At 45.9% G+C, this 15,018-nt stretch overlaps 4 protein-coding genes across 5 annotated transcripts; 1 reads left to right on the top strand and 3 right to left on the bottom strand.

Annotated features, from left to right (window-relative positions):
• The first annotated feature begins 1,267 nt into the window (after positions 1-1,267).
• On the top strand, positions 1,268-3,730 carry LOC123091350 (aspartic proteinase Asp1). The gene is made up of 8 exons (XM_044512841.1): positions 1,268-1,448; positions 1,825-1,942; positions 2,152-2,381; positions 2,468-2,692; positions 2,817-2,964; positions 3,064-3,261; positions 3,361-3,433; positions 3,526-3,730. The coding sequence occupies exons 1-8, from the start codon at positions 1,342-1,344 to the stop codon at positions 3,642-3,644; spliced, it is 1,218 nt and encodes a 405-aa protein (XP_044368776.1). The 5' UTR covers positions 1,268-1,341; the 3' UTR covers positions 3,645-3,730.
• Positions 3,731-3,867: 137 nt separating this feature from the next.
• On the bottom strand, positions 3,868-6,575 carry LOC123091349 (MEIOTIC F-BOX protein MOF). Its single transcript, XM_044512840.1, has 5 exons — positions 6,470-6,575; positions 5,418-6,363; positions 5,146-5,301; positions 4,876-5,054; positions 3,868-4,170 (listed from the first exon to the last, which is right to left on the bottom strand). Coding segments are annotated over exons 2-5 (1,254 nt in total). The 5' UTR covers positions 6,336-6,363; positions 6,470-6,575; the 3' UTR covers positions 3,868-4,169.
• Positions 6,576-10,290: 3,715 nt separating this feature from the next.
• LOC123094586 (uncharacterized N-acetyltransferase p20) lies at positions 10,291-10,999 on the bottom strand. The gene has a single exon (XM_044516562.1). It carries the CDS (start codon positions 10,926-10,928, stop codon positions 10,380-10,382), a length of 549 nt encoding a protein of 182 aa, XP_044372497.1. The 5' UTR covers positions 10,929-10,999; the 3' UTR covers positions 10,291-10,379.
• A 908-nt stretch (positions 11,000-11,907) lies between these two features.
• Positions 11,908-14,641, bottom strand: LOC123094585 (probable monogalactosyldiacylglycerol synthase 2, chloroplastic). Of its 2 annotated transcripts, none has more exons than XM_044516560.1 (8): positions 14,193-14,641; positions 13,909-14,081; positions 13,651-13,812; positions 13,425-13,566; positions 13,080-13,343; positions 12,944-13,006; positions 12,791-12,865; positions 11,908-12,332 (listed from the first exon to the last, which is right to left on the bottom strand). In XM_044516560.1, exons 1-8 carry the CDS (start codon positions 14,496-14,498, stop codon positions 12,072-12,074), a joined length of 1,446 nt encoding a protein of 481 aa, XP_044372495.1. In that variant the 5' UTR covers positions 14,499-14,641; the 3' UTR covers positions 11,908-12,071. The 2 variants fall into 2 exon arrangements, with proteins under 2 accessions (XP_044372495.1, XP_044372496.1); XM_044516561.1 differs by having other exon boundaries at positions 13,119-13,343; positions 14,193-14,635.
• Positions 14,642-15,018: the final 377 nt, after the last annotated feature.

Genomic DNA, 15,018 nt, shown 5'->3' with positions numbered 1-15,018 from the left:
GACTTCGAGTGACTTGAATGCCGAGGATGCAACAACCTCCTTATATGCAACCCAATGCGAATTGGAATTGATAGGCATTGTCTTCATTTGACACTTGTGTGCCGACCCAACATCATATCTCCCTACTAATTCAACTTGGTCACCTGCATCCACCCACTTTAATCTTATCCGTGTTTCTTCCACAACCTCTTGATAACTAGGAGTCTCAAGAAATATCAACACTTCCTCATACTTGTCAACAAATATCCACATTCATGAATGCCTCTTTGTCAACATAATGAATATTCACAATCTTGTCCATCTAAAAAGGGGGAACATAAGTATAAGAAATGTACAATGCTAAATATACCACATTGCTTGACAAAACCACTAATCCTAACCCTAATCTTAACATTAGGCATAACCCTAACCCTAAATCTTAACATTAGGCATAACCCAAGGTTTGTTCACCAACATCACAATGCAACATATTGGAACAACAATACTCAAGAACATCATATTATGGAACCATCTTCAAAACTAGGGTTAGGAACCACATGAACAAAACAATCCAAATAGACAAATCCAACCAATAAAAATTTGTGAGATGAAGGAGGTTACCTCAAGAAACGGAAATGACACTGGATTCATGGACCAATCTAATCGATTTGCAAGGATTTGATAGGGGCTAAGTGAGGGACACAAAGGGGGAAAATGGCAAGAGCTCGGGATAAGCCAAAGGGGGAGAAGAGAGTGAGTGGTGAGTGGTGGGTGAAAGGCCCACGGCCACCTGAAATATCTGCACTAGAAACGCCATAGACGCTGGCGTTTGAAGAAACACTAGATGCCTCGGCGTTTTCGGGCGTTCTCGGCCTGGCAGTGGGCCAGGGAAGAAACACTAGTTGGTTCGGCGTTTAAGTGTTGACCAAAAACGCCACGGGCCCTGGCGTTTCTAAAAGGGTCAAATCATGAAATACTTTCATGTCCGGTTCAGTTTGCGACGATAAACGCTGACAAGGTCAAACAGTGGTTTCGGCCAATAAATATTTTAGATACAGTTTATTCATCAGGTCTGCAGGGTACATCTAACACACACACACACACACACACACACACACACACACACATATAGCAGTTGACAAGATAATTAATGTTGGAACCAGAATTATGCGAAAGGTGAAGAGAATAAGGCTTTTTTTAGGGTGAAGAGAATAAGGCTTTTGGAGAGGACAGTGCTATAAGTACCTCGGCATCCTTCCCACACACCATAGAAATAGGTGAATTGAGAAGGAAAACCCGATAGATCACACTACCTGCTTTCTCCAGGGACCAGGACTGTCTTCTTCTTCCCACACGGCTACCATGTGGGCCAAGGTCATCGCCATCTTTCTTCTTTTGCTCCAACTCGCGCTGTTGTCCTCCTCCAATTCCATGGTGTTCGAGCTCCGCGGCAACGTCTATCCTATTGGGTATAGATTCTAACTTTTTCTTATGATGGAAGCTACTCTTGTATACTTTTTTCTGTGTAATGGAAGAAACTGTTGGTCTCTAATGTATTAATGTGCAAAAAATGCTGCGATTTTATCCTTGTTGGTAATTTACATGATTTTTCGTTCAGGTGGGGAGCTGCACTGAATTTCATTGCATGTTTCAAATTAATATTTTAACTGAATTCGTATGCAAGTTATCTTGTCCTCTAACTCGATCCTGCTGTTCTCTGTTCCGCTGATTATTTGTTCATTACACTAGAGTTCGGTAGTACATGCAAACGCAACGCGATCTGTGTGCATCAACTTGTATTAGTGCTGCATTTGACACACGCCTTTTCTGCATGTGTAACTACAGCCAGTTCTTCGTTACCATGAGAATCGGGGAGCCGGCAAAGCCCTACTTCCTCCATGTTGACACCGGTAGCGGCCTCACGTGGCTGGAGTGCGACGCCCCTCGCCAGAGCTTCCACAAGGTACGGTGCACCCACGGCTACTTCATTTTTGCTTTAGAGTGTTAGCTATGAGGGCTTATCATCTGTTATGCATGCATGTGGCTCTTGCATATCTTTCGTGTGTCCCAACTCCCAAGTGGTAGTTTCATGCGGTTTTTACTCTTGTATCAAACGCGTGGCGGTGAAATGACTCATGAAATCGACTCGATGGTGGGTAATTCTTGTTACAGGTGCCACATGAGGTGTACAGACCACGATCGAGCAACCGGGTGCCATGCGAGGACGAGCGTTGTGCCATGATGCACAAGGACCTGGACACCGTGCACGACTGCACGGTGCATCCAAACCAATGCGACTACGATATAGTAAGTTACAAGGACGGCTACTCATCCATGGGCGTGCTCTTAGCCGACAAGTTCTCCCTCCCCATGCGCAACGACCGCCCCAACCTTGCCTTCGGGTACATACAAACTCGCCCAATCACATTGCATTGCATTGCATGGAACCGATGCAGTTCGTTGTTCATTTGTGCGCGCATGCATGCAGCTGCGGATATGACCAGCAAGGTGAAAAAGAAGAGCTGGAGGTGGACGGCATCCTCGGGATCGGTAGGGGAACGGGAGACCTCGTCTCACAGCTCAAGCAACAAGGGTTGATCACCGAGAATGTGGTTGGCCATTGCCTCAGCAGCCATGGAGGGGGCTACCTCTTCTTTGGGGGCGACGTGCCCTCTACTGGTGTAACCTGGCTTCCCATGGTTCAAGAGTACACGTAAGATAGCATCATACATATCAATATATGTACAACGTGCAGATGTCTCTTTTCTTCTCATTTGGTTGCACACATCACATGACATGATGACAATGCTGTTCTTGTTTTTTTCTGTTTCTTTCAGGATTTACTACTCACCTGGCAAAGTAACATGGAACCTCGACGTACTACTGAAATACGAGTTAAGCAAAACGCCGAGGGTTGCTGTCTTTGACAGTGGTAGCGCCTACTCGTATGTGCATATGGACACATACGAGCAGCTTATTCAGGCGGTAGGTTTCACATCACAGCGCATGTCGACTCCCATGCATACATCAGTTTGAATCCAATCACTACCTAACTAGACATGTCACCGATTTTGGGTCTTGCAGGTGGATGTCACTCTCCAGGACTCAACACTTCAGAAGGTGTCTAACGATCCTGAACTGACTCAATGCTGGAGATACAACGAACCAATCAAATCTGTCGACGATGTCAAGCATGAATTCGAACCACTTCAATTGACCTTTACCTATGGCGCTAGCCAGGTCACTCTGGACATCCCTCCTGAAAATTATGTTGTTGTCACGGTAAACCTTGGCTTGGCTCGGTGACTCTAGTGACTACAAGAAATGAATAGCAGAAGATCTTTAGGTAATATGTTTATTACTCTTTTTTATCGATCGCAGGAAAGAGGAAATGTGTGCTTGGGCATCCGTAATGGTTCAGAACACGGGATGGGGGAATTGAACATAATTGGAGGTTTGAAGTTCTATCAAGCATTTCTGCTTTCCAAAACTAGGATAGCGTTCATCAGTTTGTAATGGTTTTCCCATTGATATTCTGTTTTGCAGACATTACAATGCAGAATCATCTCGTGGCATATGACAATGAGAGAGCGCGAATCGGATGGGTTCGTGCATCATGCGATATAATGCCGGGGTCTGCACCTATCATCGCTTCGCGTCTCTAAAGGGTGTGTTTGGTTTGCAGAATAAGTTTAAGTTGTAGTAGGTATCCTCAACCATATGGCTAAGGATACTGACATTTTCTGTTTGGTTGGGAGAGATGTCAAGTGGTTAGAGATGGCCTTTATTTACTTTTTGGTTTGAAGGATGAGTGGCAAAAAAGGAGTCATGGTGAACCTTTTTTATTGTGATGGTGAGCTTACCCCATAACTTGCAAATTTTGCAACATAAAGCAATTGTGGCATGATCTTGTGATGGTACCAATCGTCTACAAACAAAGATTTAACATATAGACCCTTCCAACAAAAATGAACATATAGACTACACACGCATCCCATGTATTCAAATTCAGATTACAAACAATTCCCTACATCTGGCTCGAGGCCTGGCCGCACTCTGACTTAGGCCTCATGCGCACACATATGATGCAAGGGAGCAGCTAGCAGCGGCAGCTGAAAAAGCTATATTTCTTCCGAAAAATCAGTCTTCGCTCAAGAAATGAGTCCTGCTATATTCCCTCAAAACTGAAACCTGCCCAAACAATACAAATATTATACTGTAAGTTCAGCCTTCAAAAGGAATAGCATTGTGAAAAATATGAAATTTCATTTGGCTGGTACGCAAACTAGACAAATGAATATAGCGTGTTAAGTCGAGTGAAATAGAACTTCAACCGGACTGACAAACAATCAACTTGATCTCGTATTGCACAGTTGGAAATGTATTAAACTGGTATTTAATTATCGAAATAAAAGGCCCCCAGTAAAGCAAATCCTGCCTCTTATGCTGAACTGATTTTTTCTCTAATATGCAGCTTCTAGAGATCCTCCAGTATGCTCTACACAACATAACATGCAGTAGTATCGACCACCATACCAGTAACTAGTACTAATAGAGTAATAGGTACAAAGTAATGCTATGACTCAAACAGAGAAATAAATATGATGACACATCTACCAAATTTGCCTGTCGCATCCCACAAGAATAAATAAATAATGCACGTCATAATTCAAATCAAACAACTGCACATCATCTTACGATCATATTTTTGTTGCATGCAGACAATCCTGGCGCACAAATAAGTTTATCACAAAGTGCTAGGGTTCTACCATGGAACGGAATTGGGATGTCTGTAACTAACACTTATCAAATTGTCAAGACAGGTTTTCATTGTTTGCTTTTGTATAACTTACACAGCATGAAGAGTGAAGTTATTTACAGTAAAATCACACTTACTACAGCTTTTGGACATTAATTTTCTCCAGGGATTTGCTGCTGAAGCTCAAGATCTTCAAAATATTATGAATCTGCTCATCAATCATTTGACATTTAACTTCCACTGTCTTAAGGTACTTCAGCGCAAGGGATTGTTCCAAAAAGTCACTGCCTTCTAATTCCATATTGGATTTGGGTTTCTGTAAGAAATAAAATACTTTAAAAGATCAATCATGGATGATAGTTCCATACAGGCAATACACATCGTAATTACGTAGAAGATGTATATACCTGACAGACTTGAAGAGTGAGTTTCTCTAGAAGTGGTGTGTAATGGAGAAAGTACAGTAGTGTTTGGAAGTCAGCAACTAAACACCAGTCACTGAGTAACAAAGATTTTAGCTTACTGAATGCAGGACAGTATCGAAGATCCCTTCTGAACGTAACCTGTGGAAAGCACAAAGAAGTAAGAACAATAATATGTAATGTTCATACAAGATGAAAGGATAACGCAGTGGATATGAAATTTGAACATGTAAGCTCAAAATGAACTGCAAGCATACCATTTGAGAGGAAGCTATCAATTCCAAACATGTAGCACTAGACAGACCCATAAGATGAACAGAGACGTCGGGTGTACAATCATTGTCTGGATACATATAACACATCCCACATTCACAATCTCCAAAGCCACCTTTATCACAGAAATCACAATATTGCTCATTTTGATGGCCAAGATTCACAGTTGCAGTTTCTAGCAATGGCATGCTTTCAAGGACTGGAGTCACACCGACATAATCATCTAGCTGCAGTGAAATAAGACTTGGAGCAGATATAAGAGTTGGGTGGAATTGCCAACAAAGCTCACAACCAATGATGGTAAGTTGTTTCAAGGATTGGGACAGGATCTGATCAGTAGAGACGACACCATTAGTGATCTTCAGATCTTTCAACACCGAGCAGCTCGAAAAATCAAGCAAGCCACCTTCCAAGCAGAGGCCATTGAGCTCTAATCGCCACAGGTGCCGGGAGAAGAGAGGTCGGTTGGCCAGTTTGACGAACGATTGAAATGGCTCTGCAGTGGCTGGTAGATTAGTGTAGAGCTGGACTTGCAGCAACCGGGTATGGCACTTCAAAACACGGCGGATCCAGCGGTCAATTCGTGCGTCCTCCAGCCGCAAGAACCCGCGGAGATCAAACTCGCACTCGTCCAGTGCGGAGCCGCGGTCGCGGGGCAGAAGCAGCTGGTCCACAAACTCGTTCAGCTTCTCGACACTCCGAAACGCGTCGACGTCGGTGATGCGCAGGCGAGGGATGAGCCTCCAGACGTGGCGCCAGCGCCGGGCGAGCACGCACGTCCGCACGGCTTCCCGCCCCTCAAGGAAGCCAAGCGCGTGCTGCAGCACGGAATCCGGGAGGGCGCTGAGGTGGTCTCCGGTGCTCGAAGGCGATGCCCTTGTGGTCTTGCGCCGGTGAGACATTTGGCCGAACAGGTGGCGGGCGTAGGTTCTACGGAGCAACGACCAACGGGTGCGGCAACCGGAAAGAAGCGGACGGTTCGTTAAGAAAAAGCGGGCAGAGAAGGGAGAGCTTCTCACTCCAAAGACGACTTCACCTTACCGGCCCACCGCAGCTTCCCCGCACGCCGGCGGCAAAGAGTTTGTCGGAGGAAGAAGACGACAGCTTCTCCTCACCGTGTGCCTCTCTCTGCCTTCTTTGGGTTCTTCTCCCACTGGACAGTGGATGGGAAGATTCACAATTATAACCTGAGGAGATGGGGCGTATTTTTTATTTTTTATTAAATACACATTGGGACATGGCTGCACATATACCCGAATTGCAAAAAAAAAAAACTCCCTCCGTTGCTAAATATAAAGATTTACAATACTAAATGTATAAAATACAAAAATATATTTCATGATGAATCTAGTAATAATGATTTGGTATCCTAGATATTGATATTTTTGTCTGTAAACTTGGTCAAAGTCAGATAAGTTTGACTTTTTAAAAAAATAATACACTTTATATTTAGGAACAGGGGGAGTATGAGAGTTTCTCCGATTAAGCATTGTCTAGTGTATCACTCAAGTGTAAAGTTTTGCGATGAAATGATTTTTGTGGTATTCTGAATGAATAAAAACAAAATCGATAAGTACTATATTAAGCTTACTTTTCAGTTTGTCCCCAAACATTACACATGAATGAGTAATACACTGCACACTGCTTGTTTTGAAAAAGTTTCACATTTTTCTACTTTTTATTTTTCTTTCCTAATCACGTGCGCCCAGGTTCCAAAAAGGAAAAAGTCTGAAACAAATCTTGAAGTTGTAAACGAAAGCTAAATCAAACCCTGAATTTTAAATCCCGGAGATTGGCACTCTGAACTTGTAATCCCGGTCTCTTTTAAACTCTAGACCTGTTTGGCACACTAGGAATACTACAATCCCGACCGGGATAACCTGCTATTCTCACGGACGAGAATTTGGGCCGGCCCACTATACCACAACAAAAATTCGTGAAGTCTAAAAAATGCCGCGCATTTCTAAAATTGTTCAAAAGTTAAAAAATGCTCCTGTTTTCTATTTTGACAAAACTTCAATTTCCTTTTGTGTTTTTAAAAAAGTGTTTGGAATTTTGAAATTCTATTCACATTTTTAAAACTATCTGTGATTTTAAAAAAATCACATTTGTCAAAAACTGTTTAGATTTACAATAGTTTTTCACATGCCATGAAATGTTTTAGGATTTTCAAAAATTATGTCACATTTTTCAAAATTTTGAAACCTGAACAAATGCATAAAGAAATGTCACAGCCAAAAAACTGAACCGAGTATGGACACAGCCAAAAACGATGGACCAGTGTCTTATCGCGGCCACATGCAATACAGTACACTCCCGGTTTTATTTTCCTCCGCAATAATTCATCTCCTACCGCTAGTCCATTCTGGAGTAGTCTCCAAATATGAATCAGGTTTTAGAGTGTAGCTCCGCCACTGGCCGCAAGTAGCAAATCCAGCCACTCAAAAATGTACGTAGCATTTCAAAAAAAAAAGAGTATGTACAATGTAAATAATATTTGCGTGATTCAAACAAATGTTTCGTCCATTCAGAAAATGTAACATTTCAAGAATGTTCACGAGTTTAAAAAAATGTGCTTGTGACATATTCGGAAAGAAGTGTATGCAACGTAAAAAAAGTTTGCGTGATGTAAAAAAAATGTGTCATGCCCTTATAAGAATATACGTGACATGTATTTGAAAAAAGTGTATACAATTTTAAAAATGTTTAGCAATGTAGAAAATGTTCGTGTAGTTTAATAAAATGTTTATTGTTGTTAAGAAATGAAAAACATGTATTTGGAAAAATATTACCATGTATTCGATTTTTTAAAACATGCATTTAGAAAATGTAAATAATTTATCTAAAATATGTTGAAAGTGTATAAAAAATATTTGCGCTAAAAATTTACATTGGGTACTGAGAATAATTAGAAATGAGTATAAAAACAAAACCGGTTACCGGTAAAGAAACAAAACAAAAGAAAAAAAGAAAACAATATGAAGAAAATCAAGAAAGAAACAAAACAAACAAAAAGTATTACAAAGAAAGAAAAATCAGTGAAAAACAAAATATAACGAAGGAAAAAACCAAAGAAAAGAAATCAAACAAAGAAAACCAGACCAGCGTGAGAGACTGCGCCAATGGGCCGGCCCAATTCAGCGTATACCTGCTAAATCCTCCCAAGGTTCAAAGTAGACCGGGATCAGAAAGTTTGATGTGCTGATTTCAGGGATTGAAAGTTCAGGGTTTGATTTAGATTTCGCCTATAAATTCAAGGTTTGTTTCAGACTTTTTCCTTCCAAAAATCGGCACAGTACCGTTTTCTCCTTATATAGTTGACTCAGCTATGTTGTGTTGGGTTAGATTTTCATTGCGACCATGTGCCTATCTCTTTGGGAAACGTTTTACGTCGGTGTACCGGCTGAAGCTAGCGCCGGTCTGACGTGGGACGTTGGATCGATCTGGATTAAAACGGGTAGAGCCATATCACGCGCTTTATGGCCCCACCCACGACACCTTATCTTCTCAGCCTCTCTCCTCCACTCGTTTCCCCCGCACTTGAACGCAATCCCCTCATCCTCTCTTCTTTCCCAACGAGAGCACATGTCCATGGCTACTCCTGCTAGCCTCCAACCTCATGCTGCCATGAGGGCATTCCCAAGCTTGTCCCCCTCTCCTTCCTTTTTCTACCTCGGAAACGGGACATTTGCTGCATAGTCGCTTCGGCATGCTCCGATGGGGGCTCCATGGCATGCTACGACCGGGCTCCGCGGCATGTTGAAACCGACGGCAAAAAATGCTGGAACTGGCAACTCCCGCTGTTGGAAACGGCAACAAAAAATGCTACATCACGAAAGTTGGGGCGGCCGCTGTGCAATACTGAAAGCTGGAACTTACGATCTATAATGTTACAATCCGTGTTGCCCAAAGCTTCAATCGAAGACGACAAGATCGATCGCCGATCACCGTGCAACCGCAGAAGCTGCAACCGGTCATGAAAAAAGTTTCAACCGGTTAGAAAAAAGCTTCGGCCGGCGATACAAAAAGCTTCAACAAGCGAGTGCAAAACGGAAAAAGCTGCAATCATTGACACAAAAGCTTCAACTATATATTTGAAAAGCTTCGACTAGAGGGACGAGCCATTGATGCACATGGCGTTTTTTCTGTGCATCAATGGAGCTGCGACGGATGCTGGAACCGACGCGCAGCCATTGCTGGAACGGGTGGCACCATTTTTTTTGCTGCGTACGGAAGTCGATTTTGCTGCATAGAAGGGGTGGACCAGTGGGCGCCGGTGTCGCAACCGGCGAACCGCGACAACGCGGCGAGCCGCCGGTGCTTCGAGGTCGCGCGTCCATGGAGAGGTGCTACGTCCGCTTATCGGCGGGAGCTGCAACCGGCACGGCAATGCCTCAACAACGGAACTCGACGAATAAGGCTATGGTGTTGCCCTCGCAGCCATGGCGGCACCCTCGCGTAGGAGCTCAACGACCCCATGGCCACGGCGACGGGAAGCGATGCTACTACGGGGGTGTTGGACGGCGTCGCGGGGTGAGATGGGGGCGGCGCACGCGCGAGAAGAATGGAGGTCCGTGCTAAGCGGAGCGTTGATTAGTTTTGTTAGAGGAACGATGTGTTGCATCCGTTTTAAGTGGTGGGATCCAACGAACTGCATGGCTATAATCGCACGGTGCGCATGCGACCGGCCGAATTTTCGGCCTGCCTGCCGGCGCCTAATACTGGCCTATCTCTTTTTGCCTACTTTTGAGTTCTTTTACCACTGGACAGTGGACCCGAAGATTCATAATTATTATGGATCGGAGAAAGGGAGTAGTACTTGTCTACACCAAAATACAGAGACACAGAGGTAGTAACTTTTTAATCTCCATGAGCTACGTACATTGCACATGGTATCCAATTTTCTTTTCACGTCATATGAACCACACGCAGGTTACAAGCATGAATCAAACGAGCAGTGCGTCCGTGGAGATGAAGCTGTAGATGGCCATGTCCCTGACGGCGCCCTTGACCACGCAGTACCTCCGCAGCACGGCCTCCCGCCGGAACCCGGCCTTCTCCAGCACGCGCTGCGACGCGACGTTGCACACGTCCACCAGCGCCTCCAGGCGCTCCAGGCCCTCTACCTCCCCGAACACCGCGGCGACCGCCCGCCTCACGGCGGCCGTGGCCACGCCCTTGCCCCAGTGCGCGCGCGCCAGCACGTACCCGAGCTCGGCGCGGCACGCGTCCGCCGTCGGCGACACGGACACCGAGCCGACGGGGCGGTCGCCGCCGGGGAGGCATACGGCGCGGAACCAGGGGTGCGGCAGCGCGACGTCCCGGAGGAACGCGAGCAGAGCTTCGCGGGACGTGTAGGGGTCCCACGTCATGAAGGCCGTGACCTCCGGATCCGACACCCACGCCATCATGGCGTCGACATCGGCGAGGTCGAACGGCCGGAGGGTCACCTCTTGCGCGCCTTCCGTCGTCTTGGCGGGCGCTTCCTGCTCCATTCCCCAGCCTATCTTGTTTGGACTTTTGGACACGGTGACTTGAGAAGTTGGATGTACGGAGTAGTTAGTGGTCGAACTAATCTATACTCTGCGAACTGGTCGGCGGAGTCTCCAAGGCTCCAAGAGCACGGCCAATTTGGGTGTTGTGATGTGTACCGGCATGACACGAGCTGTCGTCGTCGCCGTCAGTATATTGGAATTTAGATAGAGAAATATTGATCGAGCACGCAACAACCAGCGTGAGGAAAAAAACTTTACAAATTCATCTTCTTTTTTTTCTTTTTTTTGAGGGGACAAATTCATCTTCTTGATGAGATGAGTTCCTCACCTTTAGGATCTTGCTTTCTCCTTGTGTGATTATGATACCCCACGGACCACTGGAGTGGAATATGGTTTTAATTGAGAGATTGGTTGATTTAAGCTTGATTCCAAAAGGATGTTATGCTGGTGTTTGTTGTTGGTTGAGTTATTGAGTTTGCGAGTTTATCCTCTAATACGTGTATGTCGAGAATCCAGCCCAATAGCCCATAGTATGTAGTAATATTGGTATCAAACTCGGGCGGCAAAACATGTATGACAATGACAATACCTTTAGCAATGTATGTTTTTTTTAGCAAAAGAGGAGCCCTCTCCCTACGATTTCATATAAACAAATCAACTGGTGTTTTACAAGCAACTGCGCTACAACTACTCCCTCCGTTCCAAAATAGATGACTCAACTTTATACTAATTTTAGTACAATGTTGGGCCATTTATTTCGGAACGAATGGAGTACTAAGTACTACTCCCTCTGCCTTATTAAAAAAAAGTACTACTCCCTCTGTCCCAGGGAGTATATGTTTATCAAGCAATAATTTCGTCCAGAAAAACACATTTCACATTCCAATTACCAATAGTCCAATACAAGCAGTCAAGCACTACAGAAGCACCAACACAGATTTTTTTTTTAATTTTTGTTTTTAGAAAAGGAGCACCAACATAGATTATTAATTTTTTTTTAGAAAAGGAGCACCAACATAGATGTTCCATCCAGTTATGTACATGGTATATACATGTTCTTCAGCAGGCAGCCAAGCCGAGGCACAGCCAAGTTTGAAGGCATATTCACTTTGCAGAGTATATTCTGCAAAAGGTTCCGCGAGTTCATATATGATATGAGAATTGTGAGGTCAAGGAGTAGGGGATCCGGGTTAGAGCAGCAGGTTGCGGCTGGAGCTTGTGGATGTCCCTCACGATGTCGAACACCGCTTCGGGCTGCGCTAGCTTCAGCGCATTGCGGGAGTACCTCCTGAGCTCGTCAGTTTCTGTGGTAAACCACCGGGCAACTTGTCTCGCAGCCTCCCTTGGGTCCTTGCAGAACACACCGGCGCCGTTATCGACCACGTAAGGCACATTCCCTACTTCCTGGATGATAAAAGATTACGCCTAAATGTTAGCTAGAGACATACTTGATAAGATCTCGGTGGAAGTAACCACTAGTGAATGACAATGGCAACAAACAGTCACTCTCAGATGGCCTACCCAATAATGGAAATGTAATCAGCACTCGTAGTTAGTTGAGCTAGTTTAGTTACCCCGCAAAATTTATAGATCGACTAAATCTTTTCAGAAAAGATAAATCCCAAATGTTCGGATTTTGCACATGGCAAATCGAACGTTTTTTATGCAACTTTAGTTAATGTGAGGATGGCAAGTTTAGTTGGCACGCATGGCCTACCCAATAATGGAAATATATTCAACACTCAAAAGGGAAGAAAAAAAAGTTGAGCTAGCCTAATTTGTTTGGACCGACTAAATCATTTTGATAGGGTCGTATAATCGTATATAAATTCAAAAATTACTGTACTGGCACAAGCATAGACCTGTCCGGGGATGAAGTCGTTGAGAATAATTGGAAGTCCTCTTATCAAGGCTTCTGCAATTGTACCAGGGCCAGCCTGCAAGTGCCCCAGAAATGCATCAGTCAGATCAGATTCCAGTTCCAGTAATGAAGAGTCATAAGGCATAACATATACCTTAGTGATGATGCAGTCGCAAGAGCCCATCCACTTCTCCATCTGCTTCTCGAACCCCATAACCTGAAGACAAAACGCTCGAAAAGTTCAGTCAGCACCAACCAAACAGTCGCTTGCAGCAGAGGGAGGCATCCACCTGAAATGCGCATCTTAGATTCGGCATCTGCAATGGTACCTTGACAGGGACCTTCCATGTCAGAGACTGCAAGGTGGACCGCAGCGCCTGATTCCTGCCGCATACGACCACGACCTGCCCGGCCGGCCGGCGTCTCCGGTGATCGTAGAGCTCGTGGCCGAGGGCCTTGGCTGTCTCCTCCACCGGGCCCATCCCCTCGCCGCCTCCCATCAGCAGAACAGCGGGTAGTTCAGGGTGCAGGCCAAGTTCTTTCCTCAGCTCATCCTGTCAACCAACCAAGCAGAGCTCAAGAGCTGATTGGACCCGGCAATGGCAGAAGAATGCGAAGCTCGAAGACATGCCCACCTTGTCGAGCACGGCGCGGCAGAAGGATGGTCTGATCGGCAGCCCGTACACGCGGATTTGGGACGGGTCGAGCCCGCGGGTCAGGGCCCTCTTCGCCACCTCGGCCGACGGGCAGTAGCACCTTGTCACGCCGTGGTGGAACCTGCCAAGTTCATGGTTTCAGATGCTCCTCCTGAATCCTGATCAGTTAAGAAAATCCCCAGTTTGCACCATGCCGGTTGCTTACCATGTCGGGTGGCAGGTGTTGAGGTCGGTGATGACGGTGAAGAACGGGACCTTGGGCTGCAGGCTCTGCCACTTGAGCACCCACAGCGGGATGTGCTGCATCAGAGGGTGCACGCTGATGATCACGTCCGGCTTGTACTTCATCATCCCGGCCACCACCTCACTGAAACAAAATAACAAATCAGAACAACAACACACACAATCCGGTCGTGCATTGTCGCTGTCAAATCGACGGCAGGCCATGCAATCGAGTTCGTACTTGGCGTAGAGGTAGGCGAGGGCGGTGAGGTACATTCCGTGAACCCAGCGCGGGGAGGTGCCGTGGAAGGCCACCTTCCAGAGCCGGACATGGCGGATCATGAACTTGTACGACCGCTCCATGTCGTTCAGCGGCCAGCCGCCGTACTCTTTCCCCAAATCTCTGACGAACACCTGCGCTGACCAACCAGCAGCAAACCAAATTTAATTTAACAAAATGACATTTTGGAGGGCGAAACTGAAGCTGTAACTTGCGAGAGCAGAGCGAAACTGAAGGATTAGGACCTGGTAGGCGTCGCCGAAATCGAGGCGGAAGGCGTCCCGGAGAGCCTCGGCGGAGGCGCGGTGGCCGCCGCCGGTGTCGCTCATGAGGATGAGCACGTTCCTCGCCGCCTTCCCTCCGACGCTGCCGTCAGTGGCGGGCGTGCGGGAGAGGGATACGCTCCCAGTGGCCTCGGCGAGCGCGGCGGCGAGGCCTTGACCGGGAATCCCGTCGTAGAAGGCGCATCGAAGGGGCTTGTGTAGCTGGCGGCCCCCGCCGAGCATTGCGTCGCGTATGGTGCGCCGGTGGCTGGGGACCGAGATCACCATGGCACCGCTCCTTGGGTTCTATGAGCTCGTCTCAGACTGCGAGCCTGCCCTTCGCCGTCGGCCTGAATCCTTGACGCCGGCGGGGAAGAGCGCTTTATTAGAGCTCTGCTGTGGGTTTATTGCACTCCGCCCCCTGATGTAAGCCATATTTACTTACTCTCTGCAGGAATCTACCGCGTAATATTCCTTTTCGGGAGCTGTTTTAGACGAGTATAATAATTCATCATGGAAATTAACAGAAACACCACATGCATATACGCCCGCACAGATTTTGGCATGTGTTTCAAGAAGGAAAATAAGTAGTACTAAATCAGATGATACATTTTCATTTCGGAGGAATATAGGTTGAACAAGTATCATCCAGTTAATATGTATAGTACTAAACGTGGTGAGTTATCTAAAAAAAAAAACTTTATATGCTAGTGAGAGTGATGACTTGTCCGTAAATACGCTAATGTGTAGGAGTGCACGTAAAAAGGCTGAGTTTGGCTGGTGACTTGAAGGCAAAGTAGATGGGAGG

Source organism: Triticum aestivum, chromosome 4B (genome assembly GCF_018294505.1).
Source record: "Triticum aestivum cultivar Chinese Spring chromosome 4B, IWGSC CS RefSeq v2.1, whole genome shotgun sequence".
Taxonomy (NCBI): domain Eukaryota; kingdom Viridiplantae; phylum Streptophyta; class Magnoliopsida; order Poales; family Poaceae; genus Triticum; species Triticum aestivum.
This window is presented reverse-complemented; position numbering and strand designations above follow the sequence as displayed.

What these genes read in the sequence shown, in the direction of transcription:
- LOC123094586 (XM_044516562.1), bottom strand. Translation starts at nt 10,928, where the DNA reads ATGGAGCAGGAAGCGCCCGCCAAGACGACGGAAGGCGCGCAAGAGGTG.
- LOC123094585 (XM_044516560.1), bottom strand. Translation starts at nt 14,498, where the DNA reads ATGGTGATCTCGGTCCCCAGCCACCGGCGCACCATACGCGACGCAATG. An exon ending in CTCGCCTACCTCTACGCCAA is followed by an intron (nt 13,813 to 13,908) that starts GTACGAACTCGA and finishes ATTTTGTTTCAG; the next exon opens with TGAGGTGGTGGCCGGGATGA. An exon ending in GCCGCGCCGTGCTCGACAAG is followed by an intron (nt 13,344 to 13,424) that starts GTGGGCATGTCT and finishes GTTGGTTGACAG; the next exon opens with GATGAGCTGAGGAAAGAACT.
- LOC123091350 (XM_044512841.1), top strand. Translation starts at nt 1,342, where the DNA reads ATGTGGGCCAAGGTCATCGCCATCTTTCTTCTTTTGCTCCAACTCGCG. An exon ending in CTCGCCAGAGCTTCCACAAG is followed by an intron (nt 1,943 to 2,151) that starts GTACGGTGCACC and finishes TTCTTGTTACAG; the next exon opens with GTGCCACATGAGGTGTACAG. An exon ending in CCCATGGTTCAAGAGTACAC is followed by an intron (nt 2,693 to 2,816) that starts GTAAGATAGCAT and finishes TGTTTCTTTCAG; the next exon opens with GATTTACTACTCACCTGGCA.
- LOC123091349 (XM_044512840.1), bottom strand. Translation starts at nt 6,335, where the DNA reads ATGTCTCACCGGCGCAAGACCACAAGGGCATCGCCTTCGAGCACCGGA. An exon ending in TGATAGCTTCCTCTCAAATG is followed by an intron (nt 5,302 to 5,417) that starts GTATGCTTGCAG and finishes TGCTTTCCACAG; the next exon opens with GTTACGTTCAGAAGGGATCT. An exon ending in TCACTCTTCAAGTCTGTCAG is followed by an intron (nt 5,055 to 5,145) that starts GTATATACATCT and finishes TATTTCTTACAG; the next exon opens with AAACCCAAATCCAATATGGA.